Consider the following 23,659-nt stretch of genomic DNA (forward strand, 5'->3'; position numbering starts at 1 on the left):
AATCATCTCCTCCTCTTCTTAACTAAACTCTATATTCCACGCTTCCCTTACCTCATTCTAAGGCTAGTTCTTTTATATAATACTTATAGTTATTAGGAGTGATATTTTTATAGATGACAAATAAACTGAATGAATACAATTGTTAGGAATTTGGATTTATAAAAGATTTTTAAAATTTTAAATTAAGGCCCTGGCCAGTTTTGCTCAGTGGTTAGAGCGTCAGCCTGTGGACCAGAGAGACCTGGGTTTGGTTCCTGCTAAGGGCGTGTACCTTGTTTGTGGTTCGTCCCCTACCCCAGTTGGGGTCATGTGGATGGCAGCCATTCAATGTGTCTCTCTCACATTGATGTTTCTCTCTCTCTCTTCTTCCCTCTCTCCCTCTTGCTCTATCTGAAGATAAATGCAAAAGTGTCGTTGGGTGAGGATAAAAAATAAAAAATAAAAAAATTTCAAATTAAGTAATGAGAGCATTAGAGACTTAAAAAAGCGATCATCATTTTTCTTTTTTTCTTCACCCGAGGACATTTTTGGATTTATCTTCAGATAGAGCGGGAGGGACAGAGACAGGGAGAGAAGCATTGATGTGCGAGAGACACATCAAGTGGTTGCCACCCACACGACCCAGGTGTTGAACCGCAACTGAGGTACACGCCCTTAGCGGGAAACAAACCCGGGACTCTCTGGTCTGCAGGCCGATGCTCTAACAGTTGAGCCAAACTGGCCAGGGTGAAAAACGGTCATCATTTAAATTACTCTTATTACTAATGAAAATGCTATTTACTTGTGGGAGCAACAGCTTACATTTATGTACCACACAAGGGTATATAAAAAGGCTTTTAAATGCATTATCTGTACAAAGTTTCACACTTAAGCTGAAAACCCTATATAAACCCAGAGGGTACTTTGCAGTTTATTAGTGTTTTCACTAATTATGCAAGGTCATTTTTAAAAGTGAGAGTCCTTTTTCTTGTTTAAAACACATATTTTCACAAGCAATCGTGTTTTGAATACTGTGATACAGAATCACTATTGTACAGCTATAACCCCAATGACCTTTGTTTTAGTTTTGTGTTTTTTAGTAGCATTACTGTAATCTGATTCTGAAAATTTTATTGAAATTGTTACATCTCAAAATAATCATCTAAATTAAAGGCTCACTGGAATTTATATTTAGCTGTAAGGAGGGCTTTTATTACCTATAGATCTTGAATATAAACTTTTATTGTTTTGTTGATGTAAAATTAAGAGTTCTACAACAATTTGCTAGAGTTTTTTGCTTGTTTGCAACATGTTTGAAATTATAATAAAATTTTTTTTCTTTTTTTTAGATCAAAGCTTATACTCAACTTAAACTTTCAGGTCTTTTGCCATCTGCATATTGGATTGGACAAGCTATTGTTGATATCCCCTTTTTTTTTGTTATTCTTATTTTGATGCTAGGAAGTTTATTTGCATTTCATTATGGATTATATTTTTATCCTGTACAGTTCCTTTCTGTGGTAAGTTAACATCAGTTGTACTCATTCTATTTATAATAAAATGCTACTTTAAAAGTTAAAGTCTCACGCAGCCAGTGTGGCTCAGTGGTGGAGCGTCGACACATGGACCAAGAGGTCACCTGTTCGATTCCCAGTCAGGGCACATGCCTGGTGTTGTGGGCTCAATCCTCAGTGGGGGGAATGCTGGAGGCTGCCAATCAATGTTTCTCTTTCATCTCTCCCTTCCTCTCTCTCTCTAAAATATCAATAAAAACATATTTTTAAAAAATAAAACAAAAAAGTATTTCCAAACATGACAATTGGCTGAGTAATTTGGATATTAATTTTTTTTATAGAAATAGAACCAGTTTCTATTTAATTATAGCATATGATACCTGTAATAAATGTAATTTATATTACTATAATCAAATTTTTTTTTTATTCCTCACCTGAGGACATTTTTCCATTTTTTGTTCAGATATAGTGGGGGGGAGAGCGAGGAAGAGAAAGAGAGAGAGAAACATCGATGTGAAAGGGACACATTGAGTGGCTGCCACCTGCACGACCAACCAGGGCTGGGGACAAACTGCAACTGAGGTACATGCCCTTAGCGGGAATCGAACCCCGGTCTCTCTGGACCGTAGGCTGACATTCTAACCGCTGATCCAAACTGGCCAGGGCTACTATAAGCAATTTTTAAAAGCAATAACTTACTACCATTATAAAATAATTCCTTGAGCGCTGGCCGGTTTGGCTCAGCGGTTAGAGCATCGGCCCGAGGACCGGAGGGTCCGGGTTTGGTTCCCACTAAGGGCATGTACCTCAGTTGCAGTTTCTCCCCAGCCCTGGTGAGGGTCATGTGAGTGGCAATCAATTGATGTGTCTCTCTCACATCTATGTTTCTCTTTCTTCCTCTCTCCTGATCTATCTGAAAATAAATGCAAAAATGTCCTCGGGTGAGGATAAAAAATAGTAATAATAATAATTCCTTGAAACTGAAGCAGTCTTCTGTGTAGACCACCTACTTGTGTGTAATTAGGAATATTTAAACAATCCTTCCTTAAAATGTCTTCCTTGTCTCTATGACTGAAAATAATTTTACAAGGAAGCTCTTTTATTTCATAATTTAAAATGTGATTTAAAATACTAAGGAAGAGTATGATTTGCATTCATGTCAGAGTTGCTGAAAGTTAACTCTATTTTGCCAGAGATCATATTGATCTTACATATTAATTTCTGCCTTATAAATTAATAAGTGTTTTCCTTAAAAATTTACAAAATGCATTAAGTCTGACCTGGCCATTTTGGCTCAACGATTAGAGCATTGGCTCGTGGACTAAAAAGTTATGGGTTTGATCCCCGGCTCCAGTCTGGGTCATGAGGGAGGCAACCAATCAATGTGTCTCTCTTGTATTGATGTTTGTCTCTCTGCCTCCCTAACTCACACCCTATTTAAAAAACCTCAATGGAAAAATATTCTTAATGAGGATTTAAGAAAAAATACATTGTCCTATATATTAAAATGGTAGCAAATAGTTCATTGAAAAAAAGTTTTAACCAGCTGGTTTTTTTAATAAAATAATAAGAGAGCATTTTACTTGGCAAAGAAAACTGTTCAATTTAAATTTATTCAGGATTGTGTTAATTAAAAGCATGAGTTTTGATTTTGGAGCAGTGTGCATGGTAACTCCTCAAGTAACCACAGTTTTATTTTTTGGAGTGATCTGTTGAGTAATAAAATTTGAAGAATAATTATTCCTTAATATTTTAACATTACTGGTATTTTATATCTGTGTATTGCTAGTTATTTATATTTTTATATAAAATTACATATTTTTGTTTTACAGGTTTTTTGTCTTATTGGTTATGGTCCGTCAGTTATTCTGTTTACCTATATTACTTCTTTCACTTTTAAGAAAATTTTCAATACGAAAGAAGTTTGGTCATTTATCTATTCTGTGGTAAGTCATACTTTATATTATTTAATTTCAATTTTTTGTAGCAGTTTATTTGAAACTCATGTTTGTATTAGAAAAAAGAGAATCATGAACACTTTCAGGATTACACTAAAAAATGTTACTGTGTCTTTTCTAAGTACTGAACTTAGATAGCTGGCAGCATCTTATAGTCTGTATGTCTGCCTTCTCCACGAAGGGTTGATACTGAAAGCATCTAACAACTGCATGGCAAGGATGCCAGCCGAAAGCAGCTGGTACAGTGTCCTGGTGCTTCCTGACTAAGTATCTTCTGTGGTTCCATGTTTTACTAGAAGATTGAAAACATAGTTAATGTTGAGTACGAAATGTCTATACATTTTCTCATTTGTTTTCTTATTGAAAGGTGAAAGTCAGTGGTTTGAGGGGTGCGGGCATGCTAACTAGCAATCTCAAATGTGGAATATAGAAAAATCGGTTTTATTTAAAGAAAAGGGGATAGAGGAAGGGAGGATATCCAAACGGAAGGGCTACACATCAACAAGCCATGGGGTATTGGGTCATTGATGACAGCCCCTAGGAGCTGGAGTTTTGTCCTTACATGCATCCACTGGTGGGAAGCTTTTGTCAGTCAATGGGATTTGGGGTCTTGGTTGGTGAGTTTGGGCAGGGGATTGGATCTACAGGAATGCGGAAGTGTGATTAGGTGCTTTTGGTTCCTGGTGTCCAGTTGCATTTCTTGTCTGGCCATTTCTCCTGTGGCAACAAGTTTGGTCTTTGTTCTCCTAGGGTAGGGAAGCTTGCAAAATGGCCGTTAGGAATTATATTGCCTGTGTAAGTCCTAACACTTTTTTTTTTTCCTTTAGACAGCGTTGGCTTGCATTGCAGTCACTGAAATCACTTTTTTTATTGGACATACCATTACAACTGTTCTCCATTATACCTTTTGCATAGCTATTCCAGTCTATCCACTTCTAGGTTGTCTGATTTGTTTCATAAAGGTAGGTCTGTTGGGTGTTTTAATATTTAAAAAGCATAAATAGTACCTAATCTTTGAGATCTTAGTTCTCATATTGAAACTAGTAAAAAAAAAAAAAATCATGTTCGCTGCTACTACTTGATTTAAATATTTTTGAAGCAGTTTAAAATCACTGGAATCTTTTTAAGCATGTTTTTAAACCTTAACGTTTCAAAGGAGGACTATGTCCATTACATATTCTTTGGTGCTCTAAATGGTACATGTACATAAATTATAAGTAAGATCTGACTTCAGTTAGTATTTGGGGGAGTTTTTCAAGGATTAAATGATGTACTGTCCTATAAAGGGATAAGAGAAAATAAAGTGTGGAGATTTTCTTCAAAGAAAAAAACCACACAGATTAGTTTTATTAAGCCTGGATAACTGAAAATAATTTCCATGTGATTAAAAAAAAATAAGTGCTAATTATTGACTTAGGATGATTGCTGATTAATTCTACTCACTAACCTTTTAACCCCGCCCTCCTTTTGTTTCAGTTTAATTGTTTATATTATCTCTTCCATATTTTGGAATGAGGAAAATTTTAATCTAAGTGCAAATAATAGCTATTAATCGTAGTAGCCAACTTGTTTATACAGAGTATATGTGTGCTGAACAAAATGCATTTTTTTTCATTTTAAGCCAAATATTTCTACACACTGTAGCTAAAATAAAACTGTTACAACACTTCTGTCATGAAATGTGTGGGTGTTTTCCCCTCACGTAAGGCAATGCCTATATTAATTGCCTGCAGTTAGCACAGACCCCACAGTTTAAGGGCTCAGTCCCATAAGACTGTCTCCCCCCATTCCCTCTTTAGATGCCAGTTACAAGTAGTCGGGCCCTTACTATTGATCCTTCTGTCTGACTTGGCTACAAACCCAAGCTTTCTGAGACCCCTTCTTAGGTTCAATAATTTGCTGTTATGGCTTACAGAACTCAGGGTAACACTATTTCCTACTATCAGTTTATTATAACAGATATATAAATGCACAGCAGGGGTAAGAGATATATAGGGCAAGGTCCCAGAAGGGTGCCAAGTGCAGGAGCTTCTGTCCCTGTGGAGTTTGGAGTATGCCATTCCCCAGCATGTGGATGGATCTATTAACCCAAAAGCTCTTCGAACCCTGTGTTTAGAGTTTTTATGAAGGTTCCATTACTGATGGCATAATGACTTAATGCCAAATAACTCCTTTGCCCTGCCCTGGCCAGTTTGGCTCAGCGGTTAGAGCATTGGCCTGCGGTCCAGAGAGACCTGGGTTCAGTTCCCACTAAGGGCATGTACCTCGGTTGCAGTTTGTCCCCTGCCCTGGTTGGGTCGTGTGGTTAGCAGCTACTCGATGTGTCCCTTTCACGTTGATGTTTCTCTCTCTCTCCTTCTCTCTCTCCCTCCCACCCTGTCTGAACAAAAAATGGAAAAATATCCTCAGGTGAGGATAAAAAAATTTTTTTAAAAAGAAACTCCTTTGCCCTCCCTTCTAATCATTTAGTTGGCTGGAAGCTAGGCCTCATCCTACAGTAGTCACCTGGGTCTTGATTGAAAGGGGCTTGTTTTAAATAGCAAAAGATAACTCTTGTCTCCTCTTACACTTAGGAAATTCCAAGGATTTTTATTTTATTTTTTAAATCCTCCCCTAAGGATATTTATCCATTTATCTTCAGATAAAGTAGTGGGGAGAGAGGGAGTGAGAGAGAAACATTAATGTGAGAGAGACACATTGATAGGTTGCCTCTTGCATGACCCCAACCAGGGCTGGAACTAAACTGCAACCCAGGTGTGTACCCTTGACCAGAATTGAACCCGAGACTCTTTGGTCCGCGGGCCAATGCTCTAACCGCTGAGCGATACTGGCCAGGGTGGAAATTCCAACGATTTTAGAAGCTGTGTACCAGGAACCAGGGTCAAAGATCAAAAGTCATGTCCCAACTTCACAGCAGCATATCAATTTTCAATAATTTTTGTCTTAGGTTTCTTGGAAGAATATTCGAAGAAATGAGGATACCTATGATCCATGGGATAGGCTTTTGGTGGCTGTTATATCGGTAAGGAATAACAAAAATGTTTCTGTGTTAGCATGTTACCTTAAAAATAGTTTGGTTGTGCCACGGCTGGGTGGTTCAGTTGGGTGGAATGTCGGCCCGTATACCAAAAGGTTGTGGGTTTGATTACCAGTCAGGACACATACCTAGGTTTCAGGTTCCATCCCAGGATGGGGTGTGCACATGAGACAACCAACTGATGTTTTTTTTTTTCACATCAGTGTTCTCTCTCTCTTCCTCTCTCTCTCCGCCTCTTTCCCTTTCCCTTCCTCTCCAAAAATGTATCCTTGGATGAGGATTAAAAAAAAGAAGAAGAAATAGTTTGTATGATTTTAAGTCTTTTTAGTTGTATCCTGTTGCATAAAAATGAAAGTGCATAAAAAGTCAAGTGTGTTAGTTAATACTAATTAATGTGCATTGTAATGGTAATACCTTTCATTCTCTGAATATAAACATTTTAATATTCTTAGCATTTTCATGATAATCATTCTATTTAATTGTGATTCTGGCTCCTTAGAAGCAAAAACAAAGCTTTTTTTTTTTTGTCTTTTTATGAAGCTGACAACCAATGAATTTTACAGAAATAGAAATCAAATTTATGAGGTAGAAAAATATGTGAAGGATTATCTTACTAAAAATCTACCTTGGTTTACAATAAAATTTATTCTTAACTGATACAATATACAAAAAAATTGTGGTTTAATTTTTTGGTGTTGGTAAGGAAACTGATGTATGTGATCTTTATTCTGTTGATAGAGAAAAAAGAGATTTAGTCATGAGCTGTTCTGTGTTCTTCTTTTAGCCTTACCTGCAGTGTGTACTATGGATTGTCCTTTTACAGTACTATGAGAAAAAATATGGAGGAAGATCAATAAGGAAGGATCCCTTTTTCAGGTCAGTTAATTTTTTTTTTTAAGTTTTATGTTTTTCAGCATATTTACAGAGTTGTACAACTATTCCATAATCTTATTTTAGATAATTTTATCACCCCTGAAGAAACTCTGTACTCATTAGTAGTCACTTACTGATTTTTAGAAAGAGAGGGAGGGAAAGGGAGAGAGAGAGAGAAACATCTATGTGAGAGTTTAACACTCAGCTGCCTCCTGCATGCCCCCTACTGGGGCTACTGAGAATCAAGCCTGTAACCCAGGTGTTTGCCCTTGACTGGAAATCAAACCAGCAACTTCCTGGTGCAATGGCACTACATTCCACCCAACTGAACCACCCAGCCGTGGCACAACCAAACTATTCTTAAGGTAACATACTAACACAGAAACATTTTTGTAATTCCTTACCGATATAACAGACACCAAAAACCTATCCCATGGATCATAGGTATCCTTATTTCTTCGAATATTCTTCCAGACATTGAGTTGTTTCCACTTTTTGATTAATATGAATAATGCTGCTATGAACATTTGTGTGCAAGTATTTGTGTGGACATAAATCTTCATTTCTCTTGGGTGGATACTTAGGAATGGAATTGATGGGTCACATGGTAATTGTACGTTTCACTTTTAGAAGAGCTGACAACTGTTGTTTTCTAAAGTGGTTGCACTATCTTACGTTAGTATCCCCTTATCTGTGAGAGATGCACTCCAAGACCTCCAGTGGGTGCCTGAAATCATGGATAATGCCAAACCCTGTGTATACCGTGTACTTTTTCACGTAAAGGAAGCACTTCACAGCTTCTTTTTGGCAAATCTGAATTGCCAGCATTGCTACTTTTGTGCTTTGGGGACCATTACTAAGTAAAATAAGTGTTATTTGAACATAAACACTGTGACGTTGATTTAATAACCTAGAGGGATTTGATAACAAAGGGATGTTTCACATCCCCAGTGGGACAGAGTGGGGCAGTGAGAGATTTCATCATACAACTCAGAACAACATGAAATTTAAAACTTATGAATGTTTGTTTATGGAATTTTCCATTTAATATTTTTGGACTGTGGTTGACCATAGGTAACTGACATTACAGAAAGTAAAACTGCCTAAAAGGGGAAACCACTGTATATCCCAGTTGGCTGCATGAGGGTTCTGTTTCCTCTACATTCTTGCCTGTATTTGTTACTGTTTATCTTTTTTATTTTAACCATTCTAGTGGGTATGAAATGGTGTCTTATTGTGGTTTTCATTTGAATTCCCCTGATGATTCATGTGTTTCTTCCCTTACCTCTCTCTTGGCATTATTTTCAGTAAGTAACTGGTGACTTACTCTTTGTCTTGTCAAGTATGCTCAAGTTACTTAACTAATCTGCAGCCTTTCATGTGATTGCCTTCCTTCTCACACTTTCCTCCTGTTCCATTGTTTTCCATATGTCAACTCCTGTTTTCCTTTTTACCTTACTACTACTTAAAGTCAGACTTTCCTTTGGAAGCACTTCTTCCTCTGCCTGCCTTTGTGGTGTTTCTATGGGTTCAGCCAGCCCTCTGCATATATTCAGGGCAGTCTCATTTATACCCAGACGGTAAATTGTTTGAGTAAAGGGCCTGTTTTCTTTGTTGTTGTCATTTTTTCTTTTTATGTTTGTGTGAAGTAGTGCCTGACATATACTAGTCACAAAAAATATTGATAAATGAATGAATTTAGATAAGATCATCTAAATATCAGTGAATGAAAAATAGCTTTTTAATTCTATCTTTCAGAGATAACCACAGATCTCATACTGGTATATTTTTTCATTCTTTTCTCTATATAGTGCTTGAATTTCTTACTATTTTAATTATTTGAAAATCTATTATCTTGATATATTTAGGAACCTTTCAACGAAATCCAAAAACAGGAAGTTTCCAGAACCACCAAACAATGAGGATGAAGATGAAGATGTCAAAGCTGAAAGACTAAAGGTCAGAGAGCTGATGAGTTGCCAGTGTTGTGAAGAGGTAATTTAGTCTTTATTGCTAAGTCATATTAAATGTGCAATGATCAGTTCCCCATGCATAGGAATTAATCTGAAAAATATTTTCTTTTTATATGAATCAATCTGAGAAAAGTCTTTGAAAAAATATTTTTGTCCACTTACTATTTTTTTTTTTGGAATGATCTTAAGGTATATTAAAAAAAACAAAACACAATGGTTTAGATTGTTGACACAGAAGGATACTTTCTTAAAGTAAATAAACACATATAGACAGAGAATATCCTGAAAGGATGTACATGAAACTGGTAAGGGCAGATTTGGTGCTGAAATACAGGGATGGCATGATGTTTATATTAATTTTAAATTTAAAAAAATTGAAATATACAAAAGTAATACAAAAAAACCAAATGATAAAATATACACAAAAATCAAAAAGTAAAAGCTCTGAGAAATTCTGCAATAAGAAAACTTTCAACCTTTCCTTGATTCAGCATTTTCTAAATCTATAAAACGAAAGGAAACAGATTCCACTCTTCTTTTCAAATAACAGTCATTCTCTTCGAAGAGTCTAGTATTGCAGGTACAGATGTAATTTTAAATCATCATTTGATTAATTGAGCCAACTAAAAACAATAAGAATACTACTTGGGTCATTTGAAATAATATTTTAAATGATTTAGTCAATCAGAGTAATTTCAAATATAATTGCAATTCTACTGGCAGTTCAAAGTCACATCTACTAAAAGTCTAGACTTAATATTTCAGGATATTCTTAAGCGCAGTCATCATCACATGGCTTATATATTTGAAAGACTCTTCACTGGGTGTCTCTGAAATTTCTAGCCAAACTGAGTGAACTTAACCATCTTTTAACTAGTTGTTAAGATCTTGAGCAAAGTATGGAAGCCAGCATTTCCTAAATTTTGTTCTGTATTCACATTAACATAACAGGATCTATGGCCAAATGAGTATTGGAAATGCTGTACATTATGTACATTTCTAGAAGATTTATAATGTATATAAACATCATGAATTCTGAGAAGTCCTCTGATTGTGCATGTGCTGAAAGTTGCCATTAGCTCTATAATATGGGAAAGGCTTTGGATCTAATGGCCTGTAGATGGCAGGCTCTCCCCTTTCCTTTGCAAGCCCATTAAATTCTACTAAGCTCAGTGGAGTTCTCCTACCTGGGTTGACATTACTTTTGGATGGTTTCTGAACTGGTTTGGGAAGTATAGATTTAGTCAAAGCTTGTTGGGCTGTTGGGCCTTCTTTTATACTTCTCCCTTCAGATCCCCATATTTGCTTACCAAGACTCAGTTGCACTAAGAACATCTGATTTATTTGAAACATGTTAAAACTAATATTGACATAACTGCTCTATCCCTCATGGGTCCAAAAATTTCCCCAGGCCCTTGGACTGCCTCCGTCTCCTCTGCTGGGGACACGCAACCATCCCATGTCTGCTCCGGCTGCCACTGTGATTGTGCACTTACTGTTGAATAAGTCATCATTTGAGTGACAAATGAATATTTATACAGTACCTTTTACTTGTAAATATAGTTCTTATGATATGGACATGAGTTGTGTGCAACCTGTTATTTCATGATAGGTTTCTGATTTATAATTCTCTTTTAAAATCTTGTTTCCCTTGTTAGAAACCAGCCATTATGGTCAGCAATTTACATAAAGAATATGATGACAAGAAAGATTTTCTTACAAGAAAAGTAAAGAAAGTGGCAACTAAATACATCTCTTTCTGTGTGAAAAAAGGCTGGTATTTAATTATTATAATTATTTTTTCTTAACGTTTTCAAAAGAGTAATTTTCATTTTAAATTTGATTTGTATATGATGTTGTTGTTTTTCAATTCCTTTAGGAGAGATCTTGGGACTGTTGGGCCCTAACGGTGCAGGCAAAAGCACAGTTATTAATATTCTGGTTGGTGATATTGAACCAACTTCAGGCCAGGTATGATATGTTGACTATGAGTTGTATTTTTCATTAAAATAATTTTTTAGTGACAAATTTGTATTATAATGCTTAAATATTATGTTTTTCATATTAAATTTTTAGTATAAACATTGTGATCTTTTTGGTTATGCAAATAATATACATAGTAAAATTTTGGTAACATGCATGCAGACACACATATATAGTATTTCTGCTTTTATAATTATTACTTAGTGATTAGTCTACTAACTTAATGGAAAACAATACTATTAACTTTAGGAAATATGGGAGCTGGTCTTGATACTACCATCAGTTAGTCTTTGGTTATAAGAATATCATTCACTGCTTTGTAAAAACTTCACAAAACTGCTCTGATCCTATCTTCTCCTCTCCCCCTTGCTTACTTCACACTAACCACACTGGCTTGTTGCTTTCCTAGAAAATGCCAGGCACACTCCTTTCTTTGGGTTTTTGCCTTACTTATTTTTTATGTTGGCCTTTCCTTACCTGGTAGAATCCCAATGACCAAATTTGTTTACCTCCCTGGCTTAAATATCACCTTCCAGTGAAGCCCCCAGTCATTCTAGTTAAGATTGAGGATTGCTTTCCCAAGCAATGCAGCCTTCCTAATCACCCTTTCCACCGGCCGGCCATGTGACTGAACTCTGATTTAGCTATGCATGCCCTTTCTTCATCTAAAGGAGTAAAAATCTTACCCAACCTCTAGTAAGGAATTTGAATTAATTCACTTGCCACTTCTTTCATCATGTAAATTATGCAAATATAGTTATTTAAAATTGGTTTTTATTTCTGTAGCTATTTCTAGGAGATTATTCTTCAGATCCAACTGAGGAGGATGATTCCATTAAGTGTATGGGATACTGTCCTCAGATAAACCCACTGTGGTCAGATATTACATTGCAGGAACATTTCGAAATTTATGGAGCTGTGAAGGGAATGAGTCCAAGTGACATAAAGGAAGTCACAAATCGGTAAAATTTAGAATCTTTGTTACCTGGAGAAAAGTTTGTTTCACATTTTAAATATTTTGTAACATACATTTTTGTGTATAATTTTCATAGAAAATGGTCATTTTTCTATATTCTTTACCGAATTATGATAGCTATAAAATAAAAAGGCAATTTTTCTATTTCTAATTATAGAATGAATTACCTATAATTGTCATGAAACTTATTTTAATTTAAAGTGAACATTTAATCAATATATTAATTTGTTTAAAATGATGTAAATTGGCCCTGGCTAGTTTCACTCAGCGATTAGAATATCAACCTGTGGAAGGCTCTTGGGTTTAATTTGGGTCAAGGGCACGTACCTGGGTTGCAGGTTCTATCTCTGTCCCTGGTTGGGGTTGTGCGGGAGGCACCCAATTGATATGTTTCTCTCACATCAAGGTTTCTCTCTCCCTCACTTCCTCCCTCCCTCCTTTCCACCCTGTATAAAAATCAATAGAAAAATATCCTCGGGTGAGGATTAACCAAAAAAAAGATGTAAATCACAGGTCTAATTTTAGGAAACAGAGTGTTCTAGAAAAAAAAATGTCAGTGATCACAGTATATTATCTATTTTGCAGAATAACAAATGCACTTGATTTGAAAGAACATCTTCAGAAAACTGTAAAGAAACTACCTGCAGGAATCAAGCGAAAGGTACTTTTATTAAGCAACAAATATGTGTATGTTTTATTGATAGTTTAGTGCCTGATAAAATTCCTTATTTTGAGGCCACCCCTATTTTTTTTCCATCTAGTTGTGTTTTGCTCTAAGTATGCTGGGAAACCCTCAGATTACTTTGCTAGATGAACCATCCACAGGTATGGATCCTAAGGCCAAACAGCACATGTGGTGAGTATAACAGTAAAGGTGCTCCAGACACATTATATTGTATCACACTCTAGAATAAAAGAATAATTTAGTTTATTGTAATTAATGGCTTTACATTAGTTAAATATGTATTATTGATTTTAAATTCTACACAAAAAATAAAATAGTAATTAAAATATTTTGATTTCTAGAGAATCCCTTAACCTTTATAAAGTTTATCATATTTTTTTATGAAGGATTCATATTTTATATATTTCAGAACAAAACTGAGTATGTAGGTAATTATTAAAGAGTACTGCTGTATGAATAGTTTTTAAAAGATTTCTTTCCTTGTCATTTAACATACAAATTATAGTTCTTTCACATAATAATATTGTTTTGAATTTATGTTGGATCTCTTTCTAGGAATTCACAGTGCTAATTAGTTGACCAATTGTTTGAGCTTAGGTTTACATGTCTGTAAAATGTAAGGTTTGTTTTAGATGCAAATTAAGGTTTTCCTATGATTCTGTGGCTATTTTTGTTATGACATGAAAAGATAATCAAATTTTATAATTCATTTAAAAATTGTGATAAGATGGTAAATTTAATTTTTAATTTTTTAATTGAATTGATTGGGGTGACACTGGTTAACAAAATTATACAGCTTTCAGGTGCACAGTTCTACAACACGACATCTGTACACTGTATTGTATGCTCACTACCCCATCAAGTCTCCATCCATCACCATTTATCCTCCTTATACCCTTCTCAACCTCCCTCCCCTCAGTCACCATGATGTTGTCCAAGTCAGTGAGTTCTTTCCCCATTTTTTTCCCTTTTTTGCTCAATTCCACCACCACCACCCTCATCCTCAGGCATCACCCAGTCACAGCTGTCAGCATGCTCTCTATGAGTCTGTCTCTGTTTTGCTTGTTAGTTCATTTTGTTCATTAGATCCCACATGTGAGTGAAATCATAATTCATTTTTTTCTTTATTGACATTAAAGAGAGAGGAAGGGAGAGGGAGAAAGAGATAGAAATATCAACATCGATGAGAGAGAACATCAGTTGGCCGCCTCTGGCATGCCCCTCACTGGGGATCCGGGCCCACAACCTGGGCGTGTGCCCTGACTGGAAATCGAACCTGTGACCTCTTGGTGCATGAGTCGATGCTCAACCACTGAGCTACACTGGCCTGACATAATTCATTTGTTTTAAAGCATGGAAACATATGATGTGAAATTTCTGTGTATTTGACAAGCTTTTAAAAATAAGGTCAGAATATAACTACAGCAGTTGAAATTTGATATTTTAATTAATTAACCTGATAGTTGGATTTTTTAAAAACACAGGTATTTTCATTAACATTCAGATACTTTCCTCTTTTTTTGTATTTTATGTTTTGTAGGCGAGCAATTCGAACTGCATTTAAAAACAAGAAGCGGGCTGCTATTCTGACTACTCATTATATGGAGGAGGCAGAGGCTGTCTGTGACCGAGTGGCTATCATGATATCTGGGCAGTTAAGGTAGGTGTCTGAACCACCATTTGGGGGATGAGTGGTGGGTTTTAATGTCATCATTTAAAAATGCATATTAATTTAAATGTTAAAAATTTTTCCTTGTTTGAGTTTTCGAATCAGTTTGCTTTCTGTAGAATTGCTTGGAAGTCTGTAATTTTTTCCCCCAATTATGGCTAACTACTTTGCATTTGGAACTGGCTTAATTCAACAGTTTGGAATGTTATTTTCTGGTGTAATGTCTATTATTTTTAAAAATTGCTAGGCAATGTATTGTATTTTAACCCAGAGTATAAAATAAATGTACGTGAATTCATATTCATATAAATAAGTGATTGAATAAATAAAACAAATGTGAGAGAAGAGGCAAATCTTTCTTATAGAAGATTTCAGACAAATATGTAGACAACTACCCCCTCTAGGAAGGGAAGCTTAATCCCCTAGCTCCTAAGTGTGGTCTGGTTTTAGCCAGTTTCTTCTAAAGTATGAAAAGGTGAAGATGGTAACTTTACAGTGGAGAAACCTGACAAATACTACTACTTGAACCAAACAGTGTCATGTGGATATCATCTGCTGCCTGATATGATGTGATGAGAAAGGTACTTCAGCTCTGTGGTTTCTCCCAAAACTCTTACCCCAGTCTAATCATTAGAAAAATATCAGACAACTCCAAATTACGACACATTCCACTGAAACTCTCAAAAGTCATGAAAAAGAAGGAAAGAGTAAGAAACTGTCACAGACCAGTGGAGACTAAGGAGCTCTGACAGCCACACGCAGTGTGGCATCCTGGATAGATTGGGAACAGAAAAAAGGATGCTAGTGGAAAAATTGGTGAAATCCAAATAAAATCAGATACAGTTCATGAATAGTAATACCAATGCTAATTTTGACATATGTGCCATGGTAATGTAAGATGATAATATTAGGGACACAAACTGGGTGAGGGGTGTATAGAGACTCTCTGTATTTTATTTGCTACTTTTCTATACATTTAAAAGTATTCCCTCATAAACATTTTATTTAAATCATTTTTAGCTGAGAAGTCATTTTTTTAAACTGTCAAGTCATTTTATAAACGAGCTTTCTTTTAAAAATTACTGCAGATGTATTGGGACAGTCCAGCATCTAAAGAGTAAATTTGGAAAAGGCTACTATTTGGAAATTAAATTAAAAGACTGGATAGAAAACTTAGAAATAGACCGCCTTCAAAGAGAAATTCAGTATATTTTCCCAAATGCAAGCCGCCAAGAAAGGTAAAGATTTTAAAATTTTAATTATATTGTTTTGTAGAATTATAATCATAAAAATTTGTTACTGTGTTAAGGATTTGGGAGGGTGGGTGTCTGTATTGTTACCAATATGGGTAATGTAGTCGAATGACTAGAGTTTTATATCTAATTTAGTGTTAGAGCTTTCAATATATGATACTATTTCAACTTTTGATTTTTTTTTTTTTCTGTATTCATCCTCAGGGTGGGAGGGAGAGAGAGAAACATCGATGTGAGAGAGACACATCAAGTAGTTGCCACCCACACGACCCCAACCCCAGCCGGGGACAAACTGCAACCGTGATAACGTGCCCTTAGAGAGAACCAAACCGGGGACTCTCCGGTCTGCGGGTCGATGCTCTAACCACTGAGCAAAACCGGCCAGGGCTATTTAAACTTTTTAAAGTTCTTATTTAGTAGTGAAGAGAGTTATTATGCATGGAAAATGTCAGGATTTCAAACAGTTTTTAAATAAGTATCAGAATAAATTATTGGCATTTAATTTTGAACTTTAAAATTTTTTAACTTTAGCTTTAGAACACAGTAGTAACAATTTAAAATTTTTCCTATATTTTATCTTCTCTTTGTTTTCAGTTTTTCTTCAATTTTGGCTTTTAAAATTCCTAAGGAAGATGTTCAGTCCCTTTCACAGTCTTTTTCTAAGCTAGAAGAAGGTGAGTAATATTTGAAGAACATGGTAAGATAGCTTTCAAATTATAAAATAATTTTATTTAAAAAGTTTAGAAATTGGGACTCAGTTTATTATAGAAATTGTGACAGGTAGATAACCGTTTATTAATTTAATCTAAGATACAGATAAATACTGATACTGTAGGGATTTGGTAGATCACCTGTATTGCAGGGTAAACCTTTTACTTTTTGCTAGACATAACCATAGTTTTTCACATTGCATCTGTGATGAAGTTCAGCTTAATTAGCCCTCACTAGTCATTCCAGAAGTGGGAACATTGAGTTTCTTGAATCCTGTCTTCATATTGGGCCATAGAAGTAGAAATAGTAGCAAGACATAAGTCGCATCAGGAGAGAGGAGAAGAAAATTCATGATGCAGGAGGGTTGGCATTCCTAAAAGCTTTAAAGAAACTTAATTGAATCTTGGTCTTTTAAAAATAAATGATAGGATAAAGACAGGCTGGTGGCAGTAGAGGGAGGTAAGCTCCTGGATGGGGCAAGCATTCAGATACAGGTTATTTTATGGTATTTATAACTATGAAACAACCTGTATTTCCTGGTCATTTCTTTATGATTAAAGAGAACACCTGAACTACTTAGGGATAATTAAAAGAATGAATAGCGCCCTGGCCGGTTTGGCTCAGCGGTTAGAGCGTCCACCTGCGGTCCGGAGAGACCCAGGTTCGGTTCCCGCTAAGGGCACGTACTTCGGTTGCAGTTTGTCCCCGGCCCTGGTTGGTCGTGCGGGTGGCAGCCACTCGATGTGTCCCTTTCACATCGATGTTTCCCTCTCTCTCTTTTCCTCTCTCCCTCCCACTCTGTCTGTACAAAAAATGGAAAAATGTCCTCGGATGAGGATTAAAAAAAAAAAAGAATGAATAGCAAACCAGAAACTTTGGCATTAGATTGCAAAAAGACCTGAAATAAATATAAAAAAAGTATATGGACATATGAACAATGTCCAGAATCTAGTTCAAGAAGGCAAGAACAGACTCTCCTGGAATTGAGACATGGGAAATAGAGAGCAGAGGTCAAAAGAAAGGAATAAAGAGGAAGACAATAAGGAGAAGATACTTGGAAAAGGCAAAAAGAGGCAAGTAATATTAAATATATTGTGCTTAGGCCATGAGGAATTGGGGTGGGGAAGAGAAATGAAGCAAGACAAAGGAAAAGAACATGTTTTGGTAGCTTTAAATGGAAATGAGTTGATTAAAGAGATTTTGTTTTTTAAAGGTAGATCATTAATAACTTAAATATTGTTTTCATATTTTAATAGCTAAACATACTTTTGCCATTGAAGAATATAGCTTTTCTCAAGCAACATTGGAACAGGTACTTCAAAGATCATTTTTAAAAATGCTTTTATAGAAAAAAAGTGTCTAATATCTAATTGTTTAGGGTTATATTAAAAAGGGAGGGAGTTTATGAACCAGAAACAAATTGTAATACAATATTCCTAAACTTAGTATAATTTTAAACAACAGTAGGTTCTCCATCTGCTTATTTTGAATAACTCAATTTTTAGTAAAATAAGTGGGTCATGATGATGGTATTTCATATAAACATATCAAACATTGCTTAAATATTTATAAATTATTTTTAATGATAGTGCTACTTAAATATATTAAAAATAATTCATTAATCCTCCAAAATATTCATTGTTGTATGTGATTAATGAAAATTATTCTGTTTTAATATATTAGTAGTAATAAATCTGATACTTGAATTATTCATGTAATTAGATACAGCATTATACTGTTTCTGATTTAGTTAAAAGTCTGAGGTAGTTGAGATACAGAATACTGTATTCATTTATTTACTTTTGTTTAGGTTTTTGTTGAACTCACTAAAGAACAAGAGGAAGAAGATAATAGTCGTGGAACTTTAAACAGCACACTTTGGTGGGAAAGAACACAAGAAGACAGAGTAGTATTTTGAATTTGTATTGCTCAGTATGCTTACTGAATTTTTTTTTTCACTTTATTTTAACTTTGGTTTTTAAAAAGTATATTATTTAAATGGTAACTGAAGAACCATGAAAGCACTTGGAATTTTCCTAAGTTTCTTAATTGAAATTCTGTGGTTGTTGTGTTTTTCTTTTCCTCAAATAAAATTTATGGATAATTAATTAAAATTGCATGTTTACATTTGAAGTATATTGAACTATAGTCTGTATGTGAAATTGAATATTGACTTTTTTACCTTCAAAAACAGTCCTAAATTTATGATTTAAAGAAATACTGATAGAATAATTTTATTTTGAATAGTTATCTTTATTTTTCAATTTATATAGTCTTGTTACATAAATATTTACTGTCCCAAAGTAAAAAACTAATACATAAATAATACATAGAAAAGAGACATAAATCAAGTTTCTTCTCCTTTTTAACTTCTAAAAGAAACTGAGTAAGCTCAAGTCTCATTGCAGATAAAAATGTGTGCGAAGTGATATCCACTAGGTGGCGTTCATCAATTATAGTAAATCAAATGAGACCTTGTTTTGTTAGATGATTTTAGACATAGCTAACATAGGTATTTGAAGTTACATTTCTTTTGCTTACAGTAAAATTAATACATACAAAGAAGCCAAAATTTTACTCCGTCAGAGTTGAAATAAAGTTATGGTTAATGTAATCTCAGAAAATACAGTTGACTCTTGAACAAGGCAGGAGTTAGCAGTGCTGACCTCTTCCCACCCCCACACAATTGAAAATTTATGTATAACTTTGACTCTTCAAAAAGTTAATTACTAATAGCCTACTGTTGACTGAAAGTCTTACTGATAACATTAACAGTCATTTAATGCATATTTTGTATATGTGTTATATACTGTATTCTTACAGTAAGTTAAGCTAGAGGAAAGAGAATGTTATTAAGAAAATCATAAGGAAGAGAAAATATTTATAGTACTATACGTATTTCTTGGGAAAAAATCTGCATGTAAGTGGGACCTGTGTTGTTCAAGGGTCAGTTATGCTTCTTTGTAGAACCCATGTGTGGACTATGGGTAAAAAAATATAGTATAAATAATACTAGTGATATTATATTTCAGCCAGATGAATGAAAGTATTAACTTTGCCAAAGCAAATACATTGGGAGTGTGATAATGGCAACAACAGAAGAATTTGGTACTGAATTACTTTCAATAGCCAAACCCTCTAATGAAATTATTAACTATTTAAGAGACAGCACTTAATGAACTTTTAGCTCTACTGTGTAATAAAACATCTGTGATTTTAGACTCTAGGTACAAGACTTATATATTCCCCCCATTGCTTTGGTAACTGCTGTCTACATTCCTAAAGATGCCCACTTTACCAACGATCTCAGAAGTCTTCTAACAAATCTAAATGAGCTGTCTTACAGTTTCTGCTTGGATTTTATGCCCAACAGCTAAGTTATTTCTCCTTGTAAGATTTAGTTGGCACTAGTTTTTCATCTTTTATTAAGTGACAGTCATTTGCCTCATATCAACCTTTTGGATTCTTCATCTGAGAATCTTACTCTTAGGTCTTTAGTACCAAACTTAAGTACTGCATGATGAATACAATCCCAGACACATTCGAAAGAAAACCTTTACCTTTGTAGATAAATTAATAAATAGCACATTGCATTTTCTAAACAAGTCATGGCTAAATGGTGTCATAAATTTAAAGAGCTATCTTTTAGTGTCCGATATTCATAAAAATACCCAGGGGCTTCTCTTTTGAGTTATGTTTTTGTAGCTATGTATTACCTTGAACACTTGAACCCAGTGTAAAGAATACAGTTATCTATAGTTTACTAGGGTGGTGACTGAAAAGGTAGTTTTTTTTAGCCTGACCATACTGAGAAAGATGCATTATTTTTAAGTAGAGCACAACTAATATGGAATCTTACCTGCTTTTGCACATTGATTTGGTCACCTTCACTTTGCATCTGTGAATGTGTGATCAATGGAATGTAAAATTTTTTTCCTGCAAAGTGAAAGTTGAGATAATATGCTGACTAGTCATAATCATGTTCTATTCCACTGTGTTCAATTTCTTTACTATTATTGTGTTTCTGTAAGCATTAAAAAAAATACTTGATTTTTTTTGTTTTAGTTTTTACATATAATGAATATTTTAGTCATGAATTAAATTATTAGTAGGAATGTGTTCTATTCTCTTTCTCACAGTAATAAATTTTTTTCCTATTCAGAAGTATAATTTAATCCTTAGGAAAGCAAGGGTAAGTAGAGTTGGAAGAAAAGGAGACAGAAAGTAAAATATGACATATATGTTTATTTAGAACGTACTGTTCATGTTATTGAATATATATTCCTTTATTTTAAAATATCTTAAATATGGATCTCAAAACGGTTTTCTATAGCAATACTAATATATATAAATGCATATATTAGGCAAAGTTGGAAAAAAATTTCATCACCTAGTTTATGTATTTTCTATCCATGATCAAATTTTATTTTATTAAAAAAATTTTTTTTCTTTATTGGTTTTAGAGAGAGAGGAAGGGATTGACCGCCTCCTCCATGCCCCTCACTGGGATTGGGCCCAGTACCTGGGCATGTGCCCTAACTGGGAATTAAACCAGTGACCTCTTGATGCATGGGTCAACGCTCAACCATTGAGCCACACCGGCCGGGTGGTCCATGATCATATTTTAAAAGTAAAGGCTGAACTTGACTGGGTGACTGTGGTTACGGACTAATAAGGCAAACCTCTTTCTGCAGCACTTAGGAATCAAGCAGTTGGCAACAACTAAAAGTATGAATCAGTGTACTTGACACTCTTCACTTTGTGGGCTCTTAATTTTTTTTTTCAGCTCTTAGTAAAAGCTTGTAGGTTTTCTTTAACAACTTATTTTCCTTTACATTGACACAGACTACCTTAAGCCAGTATTTTTATTTTAATCATTAAAATATTTTTAGAATTATTTAATTTAACAGAGTTGTTAGTAACTACGTTTTAAGCAATGTGTTCTTTGGGTAGGAACAACTATCAATTTTGACCCTGTAAGACAAATACTTTACTGGTGGTACTAACACTTTTATTGGAGCACAATTAATTCTACTTAGGATAAATAGTCGTTGTTTTTATTCTGTTGGTAACACAATATTTCTTTTTGATTGTACTCAAATTTAATGGAATACCAAACTGTATTTTTATGTAATGCATAAATAGGCATTAATTATTTTAAAAATACAGATGCTTATCCTTAATGTATTTTTAATATTGCTAACATTGATTTTTTTATTTTCTTTTCTGAAAAAAAACAAAACAAAATGAAATAATTTATTCTTGGGTGGACAATTTTTATATCAGCTATTCTTATTCTTATAAAGTAAAAGTTTACTTATTTTTTATTCATAACATGTTATATTAATTGTCAACGCTACCCTTTAAGAAAACAATAAATATGATTATATTATTAGTAATAAGCTTTAAGAACTGAAAATTTAAGACTATGCTTTCTTTATTTTGTATACTGAAATGAATTCTTTGTTATTTAATATTGAAAAATGAAAATGCATGGCTCATATTAAAAATGAAGAAAAAACTTGGCCCTATAATTATTAATTTTGTTTTCAAGTACAGAGTAAATGTTTATTATATTTAACATATTATTTCCAAATATTTAATACTACTTACATCCTTATCAGTTTTCTTAGTATTTTCAAGTAAATTTGATTCTCGCAAACACTTAGGCCATTACTGTATATGGTATCAGATGGGTCCTAGACTTACCGGACTGATTACTTTGTGACGTATATAAATGTCTAATCAGTATGTTGTACATCTGAAACTAATATAATGTATGTCAATTGCAATTGAAAATAAAATTTTAAAGATTTTAAATTTAATGAAAACTTCCCAATCATCTAAGCAACTCTTGATCTAATTACTCCCCTTTTAAATGAAACAAATCAACTTTTTAGTAATTTCAAGCATCTTTAAAATAGACAACATGCAGAAAACTACATGTTAGAAGAAGGCTTGCTACCACCCTTGCATTAATACGGGATGCCCCCCCCCCAAAAAAAATCAATACAATAATTTGAAGTATTTTTTTTACTATTTCTATATAATATGCCTTTCCTAAGGTTACACATTTACCAATAAAAGGGCCATCTTGTGTCACGAAAATTTACATTTTGATAACTTGAGGTAAGAAATTAGTGCTGGAGAGGGACATCTGTAATACAACAATAAAAAAAAAAATTAGATTCCAAAATGGCGGCGGAGTGAGAGGAAGCTGCACAGACCGTCTCCCAGAACCAAACTGGAATTACAACTATAACACAGACAAATCGACGGGAAAAAGCAACAGAAAAGCAGCTTGCGAGGACCATATAACCAGGGACACTGACTCGATCCTGGTAGGACTGTGAGAGCATCATTGCCAATGATATATTAGATAAGGGGTTAATTTCCAATATATATAGAGTGCTCATACAACTTCACAAAAGGAAGACAAAGAACCCAATTAAAAAATGGGCAGAGGAACTAAATAAACAGCTCTCCAAACAGGACATACAAATGGCTAAGAGACATATGAAGAAATGCTCATCATCACTAATCATCAGAGAGATGCAAATTAAAACAACAATGAGGTATCACCTCACACCTGTCAGAATGGCCGCCATCAACAAATCATCAAACAGCAAGTGTTGGCGAGGGTGTGGAGAAAAGGGGACTCTAATACACTGCTGGTGGGAATGCAGACTGGTGCAGCCACTATGGAAAACAATATGGTGTTACCTCAAAAAATTAAAAATTGAACTTCCATTTGAACCAGTGATCCCTCTTCTAGGAATATACCTAGCCTAAGAAGCCTGAAACACCAATCAGGAAGAATATATGTACCCCCTGTTCATAGCAGCACTATTTACGATAGCTAAGATCTGGAAACAGCCCAAGTGTCCATCAGTTGACGAATGGATAAAAAAGCAGTGGTACATATACACAATGGAGTACTATGCAGCGGTAAGAAAGAAAGATCTCTTATCCTTTGAGACGACATGGAGGAACCTGGAAAGTATTATCCTAAGTGAAATAAGCCAAGCAGAAAAAGACAAATACCACA

General features: G+C 34.5%; 1 protein-coding gene across 3 annotated transcripts in view; it reads left to right on the forward strand.

Annotated features, from left to right (window-relative positions):
• ABCA5 (ATP binding cassette subfamily A member 5) overlaps positions 1 to 18,986 on the forward strand; it is a 75,173-nt gene extending 56,187 nt beyond the window's left edge. The window contains exons 24-39 of one of the 3 annotated variants that reach the window (XM_036268181.1): positions 1,329 to 1,499; positions 3,326 to 3,439; positions 4,279 to 4,413; positions 6,399 to 6,473; positions 7,273 to 7,364; positions 9,230 to 9,356; positions 10,993 to 11,107; positions 11,214 to 11,305; positions 12,104 to 12,279; positions 12,879 to 12,954; positions 13,055 to 13,149; positions 14,519 to 14,638; positions 15,736 to 15,885; positions 16,495 to 16,574; positions 17,868 to 17,923; positions 18,422 to 18,986. In XM_036268181.1, the coding sequence (XP_036124074.1) occupies positions 1,329 to 1,499; positions 3,326 to 3,439; positions 4,279 to 4,413; positions 6,399 to 6,473; positions 7,273 to 7,364; positions 9,230 to 9,356; positions 10,993 to 11,107; positions 11,214 to 11,305; positions 12,104 to 12,279; positions 12,879 to 12,954; positions 13,055 to 13,149; positions 14,519 to 14,638; positions 15,736 to 15,885; positions 16,495 to 16,574; positions 17,868 to 17,923; positions 18,422 to 18,529 (1,782 nt within the window). In that variant the 3' untranslated portion in view covers positions 18,530 to 18,986. Of the gene's footprint in view, positions 1 to 1,328; positions 1,500 to 3,325; positions 3,440 to 4,278; positions 4,414 to 6,398; positions 6,474 to 7,272; positions 7,365 to 9,229; positions 9,357 to 10,992; positions 11,112 to 11,213; positions 11,306 to 12,103; positions 12,280 to 12,878; positions 12,955 to 13,054; positions 13,150 to 14,518; positions 14,639 to 15,735; positions 15,886 to 16,494; positions 16,575 to 17,867; positions 17,924 to 18,421 lie in introns of those variants that run through there. The other 2 variants (XM_036268182.1, XR_004960313.1) reach the window with 2 other exon arrangements.
• The last annotated feature ends 4,673 nt before the right edge of the window (positions 18,987 to 23,659 follow it).

Source organism: Molossus molossus, unplaced genomic scaffold (assembly GCF_014108415.1).
Source record: "Molossus molossus isolate mMolMol1 unplaced genomic scaffold, mMolMol1.p scaffold_m16_p_19, whole genome shotgun sequence".
In the NCBI taxonomy this organism is placed as follows: Eukaryota; Metazoa; Chordata; class Mammalia; order Chiroptera; family Molossidae; genus Molossus; species Molossus molossus.